At 56.7% G+C, this 17,921-nt stretch overlaps 1 protein-coding gene across 6 annotated transcripts in view; it reads left to right on the forward strand.

Moving 5' to 3' along the window:
• Window positions 1–16,534, forward strand: part of COL26A1 (collagen type XXVI alpha 1 chain) — a 178,885-nt gene extending 162,351 nt beyond the window's left edge. For 2 of the 6 annotated variants that reach the window (XM_053557789.1, XM_053557790.1), the window contains exons 5-14: window positions 3,852–4,005; window positions 6,132–6,230; window positions 6,451–6,603; window positions 8,190–8,273; window positions 10,144–10,196; window positions 11,715–11,750; window positions 12,922–12,972; window positions 14,384–14,468; window positions 14,738–14,930; window positions 15,161–15,291. In XM_053557789.1, coding sequence (XP_053413764.1) covers window positions 3,852–4,005; window positions 6,132–6,230; window positions 6,451–6,603; window positions 8,190–8,273; window positions 10,144–10,196; window positions 11,715–11,750; window positions 12,922–12,972; window positions 14,384–14,468; window positions 14,738–14,930; window position 15,161 — 909 coding nt within the window. In that variant the 3' untranslated portion in view covers window positions 15,162–15,291. Of the gene's footprint in view, window positions 1–3,851; window positions 4,006–6,131; window positions 6,231–6,450; window positions 6,604–8,189; window positions 8,274–10,143; window positions 10,197–11,714; window positions 11,751–12,921; window positions 12,973–14,383; window positions 14,469–14,737; window positions 14,931–15,160 lie in introns of all 6 variants that reach the window. The other 4 variants (XM_053557791.1, XM_053557794.1, XM_053557792.1 and 1 more) reach the window with 3 other exon arrangements.
• The last annotated feature ends 1,387 nt before the right edge of the window (window positions 16,535–17,921 follow it).

The following is a 17,921-nucleotide window of genomic DNA, read 5'->3' on the forward strand; positions in this document are numbered from 1 at the left end:
TCAGGAGAGGCAGGGTCTCGGGGCCAGGTCCAGCATGACGGACATTTTCCAAGCACTAGAAGCCTCCATGTGGCCTGGCACAGAGTGGCAGCCACAGCTTGTCCTGGTCCCGGCCCAGCAGTGTGGGTGTTGAAAGTCATAGCTCTAGGACAGGATTGGCACATTGCCCTCTGTCCCCCACCCACCTGGCCCTCTCCCACGCCCTCCCTTTATGAGCCCCACCACAACCCTTCCAATGCCAACAATCCCCCACCTAGGGTCCTGGCAACATGACTTCGGGCAGCAGGCCTGGGCAAAGCTTGCTTGGCGACCCTTAGGGTGAGGGATGTGTCCTGTCTGTGGACCTCAGGGGCTGGGAGGAAGGGCAGTAGCATGTATGGGGAGCTGGGTTCCCATCCCAGCCCCGCTTCACTTTGGCAAGGCCATTCATGTTAGTGGTCCTGAAAAATGGAAATTGAAGGAATCGCACCCCCAAACCCCTGCCCCCCCAGGTCATTTTGAGACTGGTCTAGTGCTGTGAACTCGGGCAGCTCCTGCATGGGAAGGTAACTTGAGCCTGGAGTGTCCCCTCCTTAGGACAGTTGCTTGGATCCCCAGGTAAGGGCTGGGAGATTCCTGTCTCAGCTTCTGTGTCCTCTCTGGATCACTTTCTAGCTGCCCACCTTCCTGCTGAAGGCCCACTTGTCTTCTGCAGAGACAGGGCTGCTGGGAGCTTTGTTGGCCTGGGGCTGAGTGGTAGCAGCTAGGCAGGCAGACCTCTCAGGCAGGGAGGCAGGAGCCAGGCAGCATAAAGAGCAGCAACCCAGAGGCCTAGGAGCCGAGGCTTCAAAACAGATAAGAAATCTGTTTTGATGTGTCAGGAAGGATTGCAGACAATAGAAATCCAGCCAGTGGTCATTTATTCCAAAAGGATGTTTGTCATTTGTTCAATAAGAAGTCCAGGAGTAAGTGATCTTGAGATCAGTTGGCTTGGTGGCTCCGAAGTTAGGCTTTTCCCAGACTTCCCCTTAGCAAGTTGGCTTTTGTCCTCGTGATGACAAAGTGACTGCTGTGGTTCAAGGCATCACATCCTCACATTGTGTTTAAAGGCAGGAAGTAGAGGTGAGGCAGAGTGGCCCAACAGACTCATTACATGCCAGGGGCCAGTGCTAGTCTGTAACACCACCTCCTACTCATGAGGGAGCTGGGAAGTTGGGCACCTGGCCAAGCAGAAAAAGATAGCCATAATTGGCTTGGGCCAGTCCTTCTTCCTTTCCTGGACCACATGCACAGGAACACAGTAGAGGATTCTGGAGCAAGGGCAGAAGGGCCAGTGGGGCCAGGCAACCAATGGAGCCTGCCTCATCTTCCTCCCCACTGGGGTCCCAGACCCAGGAGCTGATCCTGGATTCCTGGGACCAGCTAGATGGGGAGAAGGCCAGCAAGGCACCAGGGAAGTTTCCTGCCTTCCTTCCCCTCCTCCCCTGAGCTTTACATGCTGACTTCATGGACCACATACTGTAGGAGGAAGCCCAAAGAGACTTCTCTGCACCAGGGTCACAGAAGCCTCGCAGTTCCAGCACTCTCTGGAGCAGGAAGACGGTGTACTAGCCAGTTAACCAGGCCACAATGATGTCATCAGGACCACTGCCCTTGAGGTCATAGTCTGGTTTTCTTGGGCTGAGTCCTCACACCCACAGCTGCCCGCCCCAGTGAGCTCATGCCTGGGCAGGGGTGGGGTCAGTGTCTCCAGGAGGTTGGCCACAGCCAGCCCAGTAAGGCTTAGACTCCAGCCCAGGTTGAATCTAACTTCACCATGGTTAGGGCTCCTCTGCCCAGGTCCATGGGCTCTGTGGGCAATGGGTTGTGTCTGCACAGGAGGTGGCCCAGGAGGGGCAAGGCCGTAGGTTCTCCATTCAGAGAGGCCCAGAACCCTTCCAAGGGAGGAGAGCATGTGGGCATGTCCCTGGGGGCCCAGGGTGGGTTCCCCAGTTCTTCCCAGGCTCTGCCCACACCTACCCTGCAGTGGTGACTTCTCTGCTTCTCTCCTCTCTACCCTGGCCTCCCCCATCCCCTCACAAGTCCCCCCAGCTCCTAGCCTTCAGGACCACCCCTATTAAACATGTCCATCGGGAGGTCCCCCCAGATGCTACAGTCCAGCCCACCCAACTGTACTTGTCTCCTTCACCCCCAAACCTGCCCTTTCCCATACCCTTTCTTGACTGGGGGCAACTCCACTGTAACCCACAACCAAGCCTGAAACTGGGGGCAACCCCAACCTTCATCACCCTCCTACAGCTAAGCCCCAAGCACCAGGCCCTAGGATTCTCCTCACCCCAGCCTGGCACCCACTGCCCTGGCTGCTCCCATAATGGGACCACCCCTTCCTCTACTGCCCAGGAGCCTTGGTTGTGGCATCAGTTGCTCAGGGGATGCCCAATGGCAGAGGAGGAGTCAGATTCCTTCTCCCATGGGAACTCCAGGGGCCACCGGTGCTGCTGTGTGATCTGAGCCAGATGCTCCCCCTCTCTGTACCTCCACAGAGCTCAGCCAAGGCCAGGTCGGGGCTATGGGAAGGACAAACTGGGTTTAGTGGATGAACTGTTGCACCAGGCCCTGCCCCCACCGCCTACTCACTGGGTGACCTTGCCATCCCTGAGTCTCTATTTCTACATCGCTTGTGGCCCTTCTTGTCCAATGGGCCCTTGTAAGGACCAGAATGAGGAAAGGCTCAGAGATGTGGCCTGTAGGGGGAGAGGTCCCAGTGGACTGGGCCGGGCATCCCAGGGAGCAGCTCCCTGCAGGCAGTAGAGGAGGAGCCTATCTCCTCTACCCTGGGTGCTGAGTCAGAGCTTGAGTAACAAGCGCATGTCTGCCCTCCACATGCCTGTGCCCTGGGGACTCACCTGCCGGGGCTGGGCTTACAACAATCTACTTTATTCTCAGGGATTCCTAGACTCTGTTCTGCAGACCAGTGCGGGGGCTGCCCACAGGGACCTTTTCCCTGTGCACTGCAAACCCTTGGCTCAGCCCAGGCCCTTGTAGCTCACCAGCAACAGCAGGAGTGACTGGTCCCCTGCCCCATCCCTGGCACGCAGTGACCCCTGCTGGCCTCTTTGGGGTATCAGGGACTCTTGGGGGGGCACTTGAGGTCTGGCTCCAAGTCCTTTAAATGAAAGAAAGTCCCACCCCTACCCCCCAGCCCACCTCCGGCCCGGGCTCCAGGTCTTTGCCTCCTGCCTCCCTCAAGGGAAAGAAGATGGGGCCTCTCCCCAGGCTGGCCCTGAATAACCACAGCCACCTTTTGGTTTCTTGGAGTGGCCTTCTAAGGACCAAGTACCAAATGGGCCTATTTATGCCATTCATCCTCTCTCCCTTCCTTCTCTCCCTTCTTTCCTTTTTCTTTCCCCCTTTTTCGATCTTTTCTTCCTTCCCCTTCCTCTTCTGTCTCCCTCCTTCCTTCCATGATTCCCTCCCTCCACAAATGTTCCCGACTGAGGAATTTGTTCCCCAAGCCAGATGGTGAGGGGCACAAAATGTGCAGACCCCCTACCGCAACCCCAGAGCTTCCAGGAAGAGGGAAAAATGAAGTTGTTGCTCAAACAACCACAACCTCTCATCACAGTGATGGGTGCATGGAAGAAAAGCACAGGGACTTACTTGGAAGGTGTCCAATGGGGCCTCCTGGAGTCAGAGGGCTTACTGATGTGGGAGGGAGAAGAGGACGGGGGAGAGAGCACCCTGGCAACAGGCACAATGGTCCCACCAAAGAAAGTGACTGGCCACATGCAGCAGCAGATAGCTGTAGTTCTCATGGGGCATGTGTCCCTGACCTGGCCACCTGGCCTGACCCTCTGCCTTCTCTGGCCTAGGTTCTTCTGCTTGAAGCAGCGGAGCGGCCCCCAGGCCCCGACAATGACCTGCCAGCCCCCCAGAGCACCCCACCACCCTGGAATGAGGACTTCCTCCCTGATGCCATCCCTCTGGCTCATCCAGAGCCCCGAAGGAGGCCCATAGGCCCTGCTGGTGAGTAAGTCCTTCACAGCCTCAGCAGATTAGGTCACATCAGGCCCTCTGGGTCAAGCATTTGGAAAAATTGAGCTAATATTTCAGAACTGGAAGATTTCATATAAAAATCAAGATTTTAAGCTTCTCTTTAAAAAATAAAAGCTCTGGACTTTGAGACTGGCAGTCCCTTGTGGAAACCATCAGCTGTAGCAGAATCCTGGTTGCTGCTGTAGATCTGGTCCAAGTGCAGTTAGCTGCAGTTCACACTACTCCTTATTGTCTTATTGTCTTCATCACCTGCTCTGACCCTTAGCATCTGCATGTAGGACCCCAGGCTGGCCTGTCCATTCTTGGCTCAGTTTTGCACCAATAGCCCTGCCTGTGTATTCCTGGAGAGAGGAGCTTACTGCCTCTCCTACTTCCCAGGGTGGAGTGGGAAGACCTCTGCCACCCTCTCTCCCTCCCACATTTTTAAGTCAAGGGTAAAAATTTTCTCTTGGTAGATTCTACCCGCTGATCTAGGCTCTGCCCTATGGAGCTGCAGAATAGTAATAACAATTGCAATAATAATAGTTGCAATTGTTGAAGGCCCCCTTGCTACCAGACACTGTGCTAGAGCGTTACCCTGGGTGACTATTTAGCTGGCACCTGTCCATACGGCTGAATGCAGGGGGTGTCCATCATGAGTGTCCGTACTGTGCTAGTTATTCAGCATTTTCCTGTCATCTAGGTGCAGGATTAGATACCATTTCTAATCTTCACACAAGGCTCATGAGCTTTGGGCTTACAGAGGAAAGGCTCAGAGAAGTTAGTTAGCTCCCCTGGGGTCACCCAGAAAGCCAGAGACATTTTGCCTTAATGATTCTCAGCTCCCCTTGACTTCTTTGGAGGGGACACCTTCCTTCTCACCTCTCCCAGTTGAGCCCCCAGACCTAGCCCTGCACGCACAGCTCCCCCTGCTCCCCACCCTCTGTCCTGTGTGTAGGGTGCTCTACCTGGTGTTCTAATGCAGTTCTAATGCTGCATTGGAGAGTGCACAGGGCAGGGACGGCAGACCCTGCCAGAGGGGGAGAGATGTCCTGCAGTAGCCAGTTCCAAGGCCTGGGGAGGGGGGAAGGGCATCCTGCACTCTTCTGGAGGGGCTGAAATCTGGGAGAGCAGGAATCTCAGGTCTGCTCAGGGAAGGTGGGGACATCTCACTTTAGCTCCCTAGCACACACCTCTGGAGCCACTGTTCCCAAAATCTCACCCCTAGAGGACTACCTCACGCCCACATCTTCGAATCTTTCTTCTGGGATGGAAGAAGAGGAGGAGGAGGAGGCTTCCTCATCCCATAGAGGACAAGGCCCCAAATGAACTCCTGACCAGACTTTCTAACCAGGGAAGTGCAGTTCCAAGGATGGCCACAAGATGGAGCACACACCCTACATATGGCAGAGCCTGGCTGGCCCTGGAATCCCCAGGGCAAGTGGGCTCTCCCCAGGCCAGCAGCCCTCAGCCAGGCCCTCCCTCCCGGAGCAGAGTCACGTGCAGCCTGAGCAAGAAGGGCTCTAAAAGCCAGTCCAGGTCCCTCTATCATCAGATCAGCAAATATCTCTGAGCTTCCTCTCCAGACAGCCCTAGGGGAAATGGAGTTGTCCTCAGGCCCCGTGGTGGGCCTCACCTCTCGGCGTCCTTCTCTTACCCACCCTACAGAGCCTGGAACTCCTGGGCTGGGCAGGTGCATCATTCAGGCCTTTCTGGGGCCTCTGTGGGAGGGACCCTACTGGGGAGCATTTTGCCACAGACCCAGTTCTTGACTCTGAGACATGCTAGGAAACGAGAGGGGGACTCAGCATCAAGAGATCTGAGCTGCAGCCTGGCTCTGCGACTTTGAGCAAGGGAGCAGACATTTCTGAGCCTCAGTTCCTCCCCCCCCCCGCCCCCCATTTTAATGGGAACAAAAGCAGCTATTAAGATCAGAGATGTTCATAGGTGAGAAAATGGTTTGTAAACTGTGAAGTCCAACAAACCCAAGGTGAAATTAGAGCCTTCCCCTGTCTGAGGAGACCCCAGTGGGCAGTGCCCCTGGGGGAAAGTGAACCAGATAGCTGCTGGGGGAGGCTTGGCCTAGTGTTCTGAGACTGGTCTCATTCTCTCCCCAGGACCCCCAGGGCAGACAGGACCGCCAGGGCCTGCAGGCCCCCCAGGCTCCAAAGGTGACCCAGGCCAGACAGGAGAGAAGGGCCCTGCAGGGCCCCCAGGTAAGGCCCCTCCCCCTGATGTTGTCCCCTATATTGGGCTGGAGAGTGGAGGCCATCTCATATACACCCCAGGGCATTCCTTCTGGAGGACTGTGGGTCCAGAGGCCACCACTGATTGGCTGTATGCCCTGACCAAACCTTCCACTTCAGAGCCTTAGTTTCCCCGTTTGGATTGTCTCAGCTCAGGCTCTGCTCTCACTGTTACTCCTCTCCATTGCAGGGCTCTTGGGGCCACCAGGGCCCCGTGGGCTTCCTGGAGAGATGGGGCGCCCTGGCCCCCCAGGACCCCCAGGCCCAGCAGGCAGCCCAAGCCCCTCACCAAATGGCCCCCAAGGAGCCCTCTACTCCCTGCAGCCGCCTACAGACAAAGACAGTGAGTGTTGCGCCTGAGGGGTGGTGGTCAGGGCTGAGCCACACTGCCTTGTGGGGGGCTGGCCTTCCTCAGAGGATCCCTAGGCTTATTGCCCACAGCCCTGAACACAGAACTGTCTGTTTCCACATGGGGAGGTAGGGACAGGGGAGTCCGGAGAGCAGATAGGACCAGGACACTGGGTCCAGGGAGGCATAGGAACCTGCAACCCTGGAGAGGAACATAGTTTTTGGTTAAGTGTCCTGGGCAATTGAAGAGGATTTTAAGAGGAAAGTGACAGAACTAACTTTAATTCTGGGAAGAGAGTGTAAGTCTGAGCTGGGGCATCCCAGGCACAGTGTGGGGTGGGGGGCCTTTTAGCTGTTGGAGAAACCTGAGTCCCTTTTTGCTGGGGCTTCTGCCTCCTGCCCTCACCCCCAGGCAGCACAGCTTTCATCTGAGCCTGAATCCCACTGTCCCTTTCTCAGCTTCAGTGTTCCCATCTGCAGAGATGGTAACACTGCCTGACGGGAGCTGCTGTGGAGACTGAAACACAAGCACCAGGGGGGGGTCCTTGGCTGTCCTCAGTGGGGCATGGGCTGGGCCAGCCCAGGGGCAGAGCCTGGCGGTGGGGACAAATGCAAACTCACTGTCTACAGACTTGGTTTACCCACCAAGGTGGTGGGCACAGTGATGCTCCCTGGGCAGAGAGAGAATAGACGACACTGTGAATGTGAAGTGCCTTGGAGAGATGTGTCTCGGAGGATGGTAGCCAGAAGCCCTGTGCCACAAGGAGCCATCTGAGGGCTTCAACATGCCCTGGCCTGGGCCTGATGTCCTGCATCTGGCCCTGCCCATTGCCACTTGAACTCTTCTCAGGCTAGACACTCTTTCCCACAGCTTCTGGGGCCTTCAGGGAATCAGTCCATCCTGGTGGGCTGGGGATGAGCGCTTGGGAAGAGAATGGATGAATAGAGTAGCCATGGGGACTGTGCACCCTGCAGGAGGTTCATCTGCAGCTATAAGACCTGTCAGCCCACGTCAAGGTTTCTGTGTATAGAAGGCAGGGCAGGGCAGGGAAGCCCCCCTAACCCCAGACAAGGTGTTGGCCTCGGTGCTGCCCAGAGCAAAGTTACACTGTGGGGTTTGTCCTGGAGAGGACTTGTTAGACCCATCCCACACCAGCCTCAGGCAATGAGGTTGCCTGATAGAGGCAGCCCTGGGCACTGCAGCTCAGAAGACTGGGCAAGGGGACTTTCTGAAGGGGATTTTGCATGAGGGACTCAGTTGGAAGCATTAGGATAGGCATGTGGGGTGGAACTTGGAAGAAAGTACTAACCTGGGGCATCGGGGAAGTGAGCCGAGAAGGCCCAGGGTCTGAAGGGCATGGAATATTTCAGAAAGAGTTTGTATTTTACATGAAGCTGCTCTGGCCCTGCCCTTTGACTGCCTGGAATGCCCTGTGCTCTTCTATGAGGTGGGCATGAGAGTGACTGTTTGCCAGGGCTGCAGCGGGGCGCAGGGTTAGGAGGTGGCTCAGGACTCAGGACCAGGCTCCCAGGACTGTTGCCTCTGCTCTGCCAGACCACTGGCCACGGTTTTTCCTACAGATGGAGACTCACGGCTGGCATCTGCTATTGTGGACACAGTGCTGGCAGGTATCCCAGGGCCCCGGGGTCCCCCTGGCCCACCAGGTAAGTAGACAGGGCAGCAGCACAGGCTGGCCCAGATGGAAGACCCCCAGGGCTTGGCCTAACCGTAGGGGCCCATGGGAACTGGAGGCCAGTTGAGGGTCCACAGCTTTGGGACAGTGCTGGGATCTGGTTTTGCCCCAATCCACTGTGACTTGAGGAGAAGCCTCATGCTTCTTGGTGGCAGCACCCTAGGGGACTATACACATAAACCCCAAACGATTCTTCTGGAACAAGTTGCCCACATCAAGTGGCCCCAGGCTGCCCTTGTATGGGCCAGACTGGGACATACCAGGGTACATGGAAGCCCAGGTGAAGGGCGTGTGGGATCAGTATAGGGGTGTCCAGGAGCTGATGGGGCAGGTGGATGAGATGCAGGAGGCCCCAGTCCTCTGAGGCAGAAAGCAAGTGCCCTGGGCAGGGCTGGCCCTGAGGCTCAATGGGGTGAGGACTTGTGCTCAGGCCTGGCCTGAGGGCCCATCCTCCAGGAACCTGCACTGGAGAACTGTGGCCAGGGACTGGCTGACCACTTGCCCTGCTCTGCCCAAAACAGTCCCGTCACATATTCCCTGTCACTCATTTGCTCTTCTATGCTTTTGACAAACGTTCACTGGGCGCCCACTACCACATATGCTGGGCACTGTTCTAGGCTCCTGGGACATTTGAATAATCAAAACAAAGGTCCCTGGCATTGTCCCTGAACTGACATTCTCATAGAGGGCTGCAAGCCAGACATGAATACCATAAATATGTAGCTTGGGGAGGATCCGAGAGAGTGACAAGTGAGAAACTGGGCTGGCAGGGCACTGGGGCATTTGAGCTGATGCTCTAGGGAGGAGAGGGAGTGAGCTGGGGGCTCCTGGGGCCTTGAAGTGACCTGCAAGTCTCAGGAACACTTAGACTGGAGAGAAGTGTCTAGTTTTTAACACCAAGTCCAGATATGTGCCCTCTGGGGTAGCTTTCCCCACAGGTCTGGGAGTAGGGCCGCATTGGCTCAGCTCAGCCGGGGCTTCCTACAGCCCAGGAGGGACAGACTTGCGCAGGACCGCTGGAGACAGAGGCTGCACTCCTCCCAGCATGCCAGAGATTGGTCCTGAGCCGCCTGCCCCCTGCTGGGCACACGAGGCCCAGCCTGGCACTCTGGGCATGCCACAGCCTGTGGGGGAGACAAACATGAAAAGAGTGGTGGCCATGGGTGGTGTCTGTTCCACATCAGCGGTTTTCTAGAGGAGGGGTTGGGAGAGGTACTGGGAAGGCTTCCCGGAGGAGGTGACCCTCAGCCTGAGACTAGTAGGAAAGAGTCGGCTGGGAGAGTGAGGGAGAGGGAAGTTCCAGATGGAGGGAACAGCCTTGGTAAAGACACAGAGGACTTTCAAGGAGAGTACCTGGGGGCTGAGGGTGGGAAGGGGCTGGGCCAAGGACTTAGGGATTCTTGAGAGCTCCCTAACTGAAAGTTTGCTCTGTGTGGCCACATGAGGGTGGATGGGCAGGAAGGATGGGCTTGGGAGGAGTCAGGTCCTAGGCCTGAGGCTGACAAGGCAATTCAGAGGGATTTGCCAGGGGACTGGTAGCTGGGGAGTAGGGTCCAATCTGGCCTGATGCCCTCGCTGGTGTCCCAGGTCTTGGGATTGGGGCAGCCTCAGTGATAAGGCCCTCAGGGAGGGGAGCAGAGGGAGGGCTCTGGGCTCCAAAGATGGGGGGCCTGGGGAGTATGTGGCCCTTCGGCCATTCATTCAGCAAACCTTCATTTGCTGCCCAGAGACAGGCCCAGGGCAGCTGGAGGGTAGGAGGCTGGGAATGGCCCCCTCCAGAGCTGATAGGGGGACAGTGGGCATCTCTGGTCCCCAGTGACTGTGTGTGACTCTGCCCACAGGTCCCCCAGGACCACGAGGTCCCCCAGGACCCCCAGGAGTACCTGGCTCCCAGGTGAGGACTTCGCTGTTTCTAGAGTAGCTTATAGCCCACTTCAAGCCCTGGCCATTTTTTTGTTGCAGAAGCCAGGAGGAGAAGATGTCTCTCCCAAGGAGAGAAGCCCAAAGCAGCCAGCTTCTTACCAGAATGAGTCCCTGGGGAAGGGGCCAGCCTATCTGGCCATGGGTGCCTAGGGTAGGGCAGGTGTGGGGTGCTAGTTCTGTTAGCAGCAGTACCAGGGAGGTGTTAGTAGCACCCCCATTTCATAGATGAGCTGAGTTCATCAGAAATTCCAGGTGCTGCCTGAGGTCACACATGTGTGGGCAGAGCTGGATCAGGTCACACAATGTCCTCCTCAGCCACTTGCCCCTCCCTGAGAATCACCCTGGAGGGGGAGGCAGCCCAAACCCTAGTCTTGCTCTTCCTCCCCAGCTGTGTGGCTCATCAGCTCCAGACAATAGGGCAAGCAGGTGTGACGCCACAGGGGAGGGAAAGGCCGCAGAGACTGAGCAAAGGACAGTAGCGTGGGCTGAGGTGCAGAGAGGAAGGCCTGACCTCTGGCCATGTAGTGTGGGCTCTTATAGCTGCAAGGGGACCCTTGAGTCCCAGGCAGGATTTGCATTTTCACAAGTCCCCGGCTGTTGGGGATGATGGGCGGGTGAGGGAAGGTGGGGACCAGAAGGTGCTGCCAGGGATGCAGCAGAGTGAAGAGATGTGTTCGGAAAGCAGGCTGGGCGGTCCAGCTGGTGGAGTCAGCCTGGCAAAGGGGTAAGGGGAGGTCTGGGTCCTCTCCCTGGTGTCTGCTGGGAGCACCAGGAGCCATTTCCTGAGGAGGGGAGACCTTGGGGTGGGGGTTCCTTTGGGGAAAGGTAGAGTGGACACCTGGTGGTCAGCAGAGAATGGCCAGACACACAGGGGCTGGCATCAATGCATAAGGGAGCATCACCGTTGCTAACACCCTGATTCATATCCTCTAAGTGTTTGGCTGTCCCCTTCTCTGTGTGACAGCTGTACTTAGCATTGTCCTACTTTGCAAGTGGGAAGATTGAGGCTTGGCTCACGTCCAGAGCCACCAGCCCTTTGTGGATCTGTGACTAGGAGCCCTCAAGTCTGGCCTTTTACTTCTTTCTTCTTTTTTTTTTTTTTTTGAGACAGAGTCTCACTATGTTGCCCTTGGTAGAGTGCTGTGGCATCACAGTTCACAGCAACCTTTAACTCTTGGGCTTAAGCGATTCTCTTGCCTCAGCCTCCCAAGTAGCTGGGACTACAGGTGCCCACTACAATGCCCAGCTATTTTTTTTGTTGCAGTTATCATTGTTTTTAGCAAGCCCGGGCCGGTTTTGAACCTGCCTGCCTTGGTGTATGTGGCCAGTACCCTACCCACTGAGCTATGGGTGCTGCCCTGGCCTTCCATTTATGCCAGTCTACCCTCCTCTTGTCCTCTTCCTCAGACCTAGAGCCCAGTGGGGGGCGGGGGACTGGAGACTTGGCTGGTGCCAGCAGCACCTCACATGCCTTGTCTGATTTTTGCAGGGCCTGGCAGGAGAGCAGGCTATGGCAGGGCCTTCTGTAAGTACGGGCTGTGCAGATGGGCCAGGGCCATGCCCAGGTGCCCAGTGGGTGGAGTCTGTCCTGGGTGGCCCTGCCAGGGCTCTGGCTACTGGGAATGTGTGGACAGGGCCTGAAATAGCCTCTTGTAAGGGAGTGAAGAGGGCAGCAGCCTCAGGGAAAGTCCTAGGTCTCTTCTAGAGAGCTCAGCACTCTGGGTAATGTGCTGTGTGACCTGGAAAGTCCCTTCCCTTCTCTGAACCTCCCAGAAATCAGAGACTTAGACAGCTGGCTTCTAATTTCCTTTCTTGGAAACAAGAATTTATGATTCTCAACTTCTGCTTCCAAGGCCAAGAAGGCAGGTGCTTCCCTGGTACCCAAACCTTACTCTGGGGAACAAGAAGAGGAGGAGGAACAGATCCTTGCTGGGCACCTACTGTGTGTGGCCACCTGGAGGTTCTCTCTTCTCCCAAGTATATTTAGGCTTCGCAATGACCCAGCAATACTACGCTTTATTATCCCCATTTGCCAGAACTGACAGCTAAGGCTCAGAGAAGTTGAGTAACTTGCCCAAAGTCACACAGCAAGGTAGCAATAGACCAGGATTTGACCCAGGGGTGTCAGCCTCCATCCTGCCTCCTCCTGTGCTTATGTCTACTGACAAAAAATAATAGTGAACACTTTGATTGTGCTTCCAGCTGCCAGACTGTAGTCTAAGCTCAATATTGATTTCCTTTATCCTCCTATTTCTCTGAGATAGTTCCTATTACTACCCTCATTTTAGAGATGAGAAAACGAAGGCACAGAGAAGTAGAACAACTTGCTCAAGGTCACACAGTAGTAGCCGGCCATGTAGCTGTTACTATGAGGCTGGTGTTACTGGCCCAATTTCAGAGATAGGAAGCAGTGCCCTGCCAGGCAGGCACCTGGATCCAGGAAGGGCCTAGACATGAGCTTGCTGGGTTAGACCCTGAGACTCCTCTGCCCCAGAAGCAGGACTAAGCCCCAAAAGCTGACCCATGGCAGGCTGTGCAGGGTGTGGCCTGGGGCCATGGCCTCCCCTGCTCCGCTCACCTCTGGGCAGACGTCCTCTGGCCCTGCCTGCCCTGCCTGCCTCTGACTCCCTGCAGGCCCCCTGAAAGGGAGGAGGGGTGCCCCCCACCAGGAGTTGATTGTGTGACTTGCTTCCTAGGGTGAGCCTGGCGTGAAGGGGGAGGAAGGGGAGAAAGCCACCACCACAGAGGTAACTGTGCCCATGGTCTGCACTTCCCTCCTGCCCTCTGCTATGGGTGCCCCCCAGACAGATCTACACCGATACTACAAATCTGTACCAACCCCCCATATGCTCCCTGCCCCAAAAGCTCACAGCCCAGTGAGGGAGACGCTGTGTGATTGCAGGATGGTGTGAAGGGGGTGTCAGGATGGCCGAGTGGTCTAAGGCGCCAGACTCAAGGATGTTGTGAAGGATGCTGAGGGGTCCCAGGTGGGGTGTCAGGGCTCAGTGGGTTGGCCGCACCACTGGAGGGGCAAGGCTGGAGCTGGGGGACCCCTGGGAGGTCCTTGCAGGGCCAGAGAAGGGGAAGAGGCTGGAACCCAGGCAATCGAGGCAGGAGCAGAAGGCAACAAGGAGGATGGTGAGAGAGATGAGGCCTGAGCCCCAGGGTCACGTGTCATGTGCCATGGTACTTTGACAGGTTCCTATGTTCCCCCCCTTATTTCATAAGAAGAGCAACCACAGTTCAGGGACATGAGGCTTGAAGGGTCCCTGACAGAGGGGCCTGGAGCCTCTGCTCCTGTCCAGATTCTATACAGCTTGGCATTTTATCTCCCTTGGGGTCCTGGTGGGGAGACCTCTCCTTACATCCTAGTAAGATGCTGTTTGCTTTCCTTTTTTTTAGTTTTAAGCTAAATTAATCTGAATATAAGATAGATCTATCATGTTACACCAGCAAAAGGCACCAATTTGCTGCTGTCTCCCAGGGTTGGGCTAGCTGAGGACAGTGGCCTTGTCTCTCTACTGCCATTTTTTTTTCAAAGTGGCCTTGACACCTGTCTTATAGAGAAGTCAGCACTCTGACTTGGCTCATTCATGTGTCTCCATGCACAGGGTTCTTGGTTCCAGGAACATAGAAAGCTTTACCACCAGGCCAGCCCACCCCCAGCACAGTGTGGGGCAATGGACCCACCTGCTCTTCCTTGCCTGGTGCGGCCTCACCTGGCCTGCTCTGTCCCCAGCCTGCTCTGCACTGTTACTGTGGCAGAGGACTCTCGATTGGGCAGCCCAGGAAGGAAACCAGCAAAGCACTTTACCCCTTTGGGCCCTGTGCTGGGAGCTCGGCCCTGGTTAGGGTATTTTCTGGAAGTAGGACACCCAGGGGACGCAGCCAGACAGACAGCCAACAGGCCTGGATCTGAAGCCTGGCTTGGCCACATCGGGCTGTGTGGCACTAGGGGATGTTGTCTCCTGTCCTCTCTGTGCTTTGGGCTCTGTGAACAGGGGTCTGTACCCCAGCCTGACACAGTCGATGTTCCATCTGTGATGCTGTCTATAGTGATGGGGACAGGTGGGAAGAGGCAGGGTAGGGGCTGCGGTGGCCTGCACTGGCTCCTCCCTTTGGCCCACCCTGACCCTGGCCATCCCCCCTCCCTGCCAGGGCGAGGGGGTGCAGCAGCTGAGAGAGGCACTGAAGATCCTGGCAGAGAGAGTCCTCATCTTGGAGCACATGATTGGGATCCACGGTGCGTAGTGACCAGGGCCCCAGCTGAGAGTCTTCCTCCCTCCATTGCCCACTCCCTGCTGCCTTGGGCTCTGGTCTCCCTGACCCCATAAGCCTTCACCACAGCCCGGCCTGATGCTGCCCCTCCCCTGCTCAAGGGCCCCCAGTGGTTCCCCGCTGCCCTTGACTAACTTCTAGGCACATCAGTCCAGTTCCCCAAGGCTTTCCCTATATAGTCCTGTGGTGGGTGACACCTCATCTTCAGGCTTGGTCCCTCCCACCCCCATACAGACTTTTGTCCAGGCCAGGCCCCCTGCCCACTGAGTACCAGCTCCCACCTCAGGACCGGCTCAAAGATTTCTGCAGCTGTGAAGCCTTCCTTGAGCCCTTCTCTGCCCCGAGGGGCTCTGAGGGGTCTTCTGTTCCATGGTGGGGTGGTGTTTCCATGTCTCTCCATCACTCCCAGGAGCCCCTGTGCAGGGTGGTGAGTGTCACTTCTCCAGGGGGTGAATGGCGGGTAAATGGGTGGATGCACAGGCGGACGAGTGAAGGAATGGGCGTGCGAACCAGTGCATGAGGGGCTGATGCCCACGGCTGCCTTGCCTTAACCACACTGGACAAGAGCTCTCTCCATGGCCAGTGACTGGGAATAGAGATGCCTCCAAGAGCCTGCAAGGCTCTGTCTGTAGCCACCACCCCCTGTTCTCCTTTCAGATCCCCTAGCCTCCCCAGAGGGGGGCTCCGGCCAGGACACTGCCCTGAGAGCCAACCTCAAGATGAAGCGGGGTGGCCCCCAACCTGATGGCATCCTTGCTGCCTTGCTTGGCCCTGACCCTGGGCAGAAGAGCACAGACCAGGCCAGTGGCAGGAAGTGAGAGCCCAACTCTCCGGATACGCCCCGCGCTGGGCAGAGACCCAGCCTCAGAGGCCTATGCTGCTGCTGGTTCCCAAAGATACCCCAGTGAGCCTAAGCCCCAGACACGGACAATTGTGAGGGCCTTGTGGACAGATGGTGTTTCCAGAGGCATGCTCCAGAGGGGACCAGCACCTTTGGGAGAGCCCTGCCCTCCCCCAATCCCCACTCCCTGTTGGAGACAGGATCTTGGTGGGTTGGGGGTGGGGGTGCAAATAATCGTAATACTCCTCATTTATTGAGTCCCTGTGGGCCTGTCCAAGGAACTGTCCTTAAGTTGTCTCATTTAACCTTTAGGAGGTAGGTGCATTATCCTCACTTTACCTGGAGGACTGAGGCTCAGAGAGTAAAAATTACCCACCTACAGTCACCAGATCACAGGTGGCTAGGGCAGGATTTGAACCCAGGATCCTCAGCTCCTGAAGCTGTGTGCTCTTGACCCTGGCAGCTCCCTGTCTTCATGAGAAAACTCAGATGGGAGGGCACAGGGCCAGCCTGGAGGACATCAGAGCCCTACCTAACACATCCAAGTTCAAGACCAGAGGGCCTTGGGCCTCTCTTCCTTGGTCCCCTCCCCAGGGCTTGGGGTTTGCTCCTCTAGCTGCGTGTGTCCTGGCCTGTAGCTGCTCTCAGAGGCCAGGGAGACCCTGAATAAACCACTGATGGTCACATGGACGTGGGTACCGTGACAGCAGCATAGGGAGTACATGGGAATCAGGTTGGCATCCCCTATCACTGCCACCCAGGCCGAGCCAGAAGAGGGGGCACCTAATGGAAATGTCTACTGGGTGGGACTTGCAGCCCCAGCCCCTGCCATCTTCCTGGGGAATCTGTGGGGTATGCCTGTGGCTCAGACCGCAGTCCTCCCGTCACTGCCCGGGCCTGGTGTCACCTCCCACTGGCCCAGGACCTGGCACTCAGTGACGGCAGCAAACTCAGAGAATCAAAGGTGCTGGCACCACCCTGGGACACATCTCCCCTCACAACAGGAGTGATTGTCCCTGGTGCTCTTGGTGCTCCTACAAGGATGTGGCCTGGTCCCTCTGGGCCTGGTTGCCTCTCCCAGCTTTCAAGGCCCCGGTGGCAGGTCTGGAGAGGAAGCCAGAGGCAGGCAGGACCTCTGACTGGCACCACCAGCCTGTATCACTGTCATCGTATCTGACAATAAAGGTGCTCTCCCCACCGTGGGTCTGTCCGTGGAGTGGAGAGGCTGGACTGTGTTCCTTGGGTCATGTGCCAGGGAGCCTATGGGCAGCTTTGGCCAGGCCCAGGGCTGCCACAAGGCCTCCAAGGCAGGGAAGCCCAGCTCTGCCTGTAGGAGTCCCCAGGAGTTCCAGGAAGGTGAGGACAGCCAGGGCAGCCCCTCAGAGGGACCCCAGCCCCCACCCAACTGCCCTGCATCTAAGCTGGGCCGTGTTCCTGCTCTGCAAGGAGAGGAGTGAGTTGGGGAGGCCTTGGGGCTCTGGCCTGCCCAGGCCTGGGGTTAGCTACATGTTCTCCCCCCTGGGACTCCAGGGAGGTCCTATGCTCTGACGACAAGCCTGAGGGGGCCACCCTGAGTCCTGGGTGGCCACTGAGTCATCTTGTGGCCTGTGTAGGGATTAAGCACTTGCTTGTGCCCAGTGACAGATCAAAGCCTTGCCCACCCTGCCTGGAGCTACAAACCCAGTAGAGAAGTCAGATAACACCCAGCCGAGTGTGTGAAGGAAGGAAGGAGTCCAGGACCTGGAGAGACACCAAGAGAGGGGAGGGAAACAGAGAGAGATGATGCTGGAGCCCACCGTGCCTGTACTTGCTGGCAAATATGCTACATGTTCTAAGGGCAGGAGCCCCTGCTGGCAGTGGGCCTCATTCTCTAGCCACAGGGCCCTGGGCCTGGCAGGGCTCACTCAGCAACCAGGGGGACCCGGGGAGGGACAGGTGCCCAAAGCCAAACTTTGGCAGGCACACAGCTTAGCTACTGCCCCAGGCAAGGACCATGGTGTGTTTTGGCTGGAGAATGTGCCTCGTCTCTTTTATTACTTTTCCCAGTTATGAAACTTACTTTCCTTCCTTCCTTCTCTTTCTTCCTCCCTCCCTCCCTCCCTCCCTCCCTCCTTCCTTCTTTCCTTCCTTCTCTCCCTTCCTCCCTCCTTCCCTCCCTTCTTCTCCTTTCTTCTTTCATATAACAGAACTTTCCAAGCACCTTAATCAAGCAAAACCCTAGGGATACTCCCTGAACAAAACAGAAAAGACTCTCTGCTCCAATAGAGCTGATAATTCCAGGAGCAGAAGTCAAAACAGGCAGTTAGTGTACCTGATTTTAAAGTCGCTAAGAGAGTGCAGTATTCTAGGAGATGTGGGGCTTCGTGGAGGAGCTAAAGAGGTCAGGGAAGGCTACATTGGGGTGAATCAGAGCAGAGCACCTCCATCAGAGAAAAACATTCTATACAGAGGGAACAAGTGCCAAAGTCCCAAGCTGGAGGTGCCCTGGCACTCAGGGTGTGGCGAGGGAGCCAGGTCAGGCAGGAAACAAGGTCCCAGGTACCTTGTTCCAGGTGGGCCAGGGACCCCTTGGCTGTG

The sequence above is a fragment of the Nycticebus coucang genome, chromosome 12 (assembly GCF_027406575.1).
Source record: "Nycticebus coucang isolate mNycCou1 chromosome 12, mNycCou1.pri, whole genome shotgun sequence".
NCBI lineage: Eukaryota > Metazoa > Chordata > Mammalia > Primates > Lorisidae > Nycticebus > Nycticebus coucang.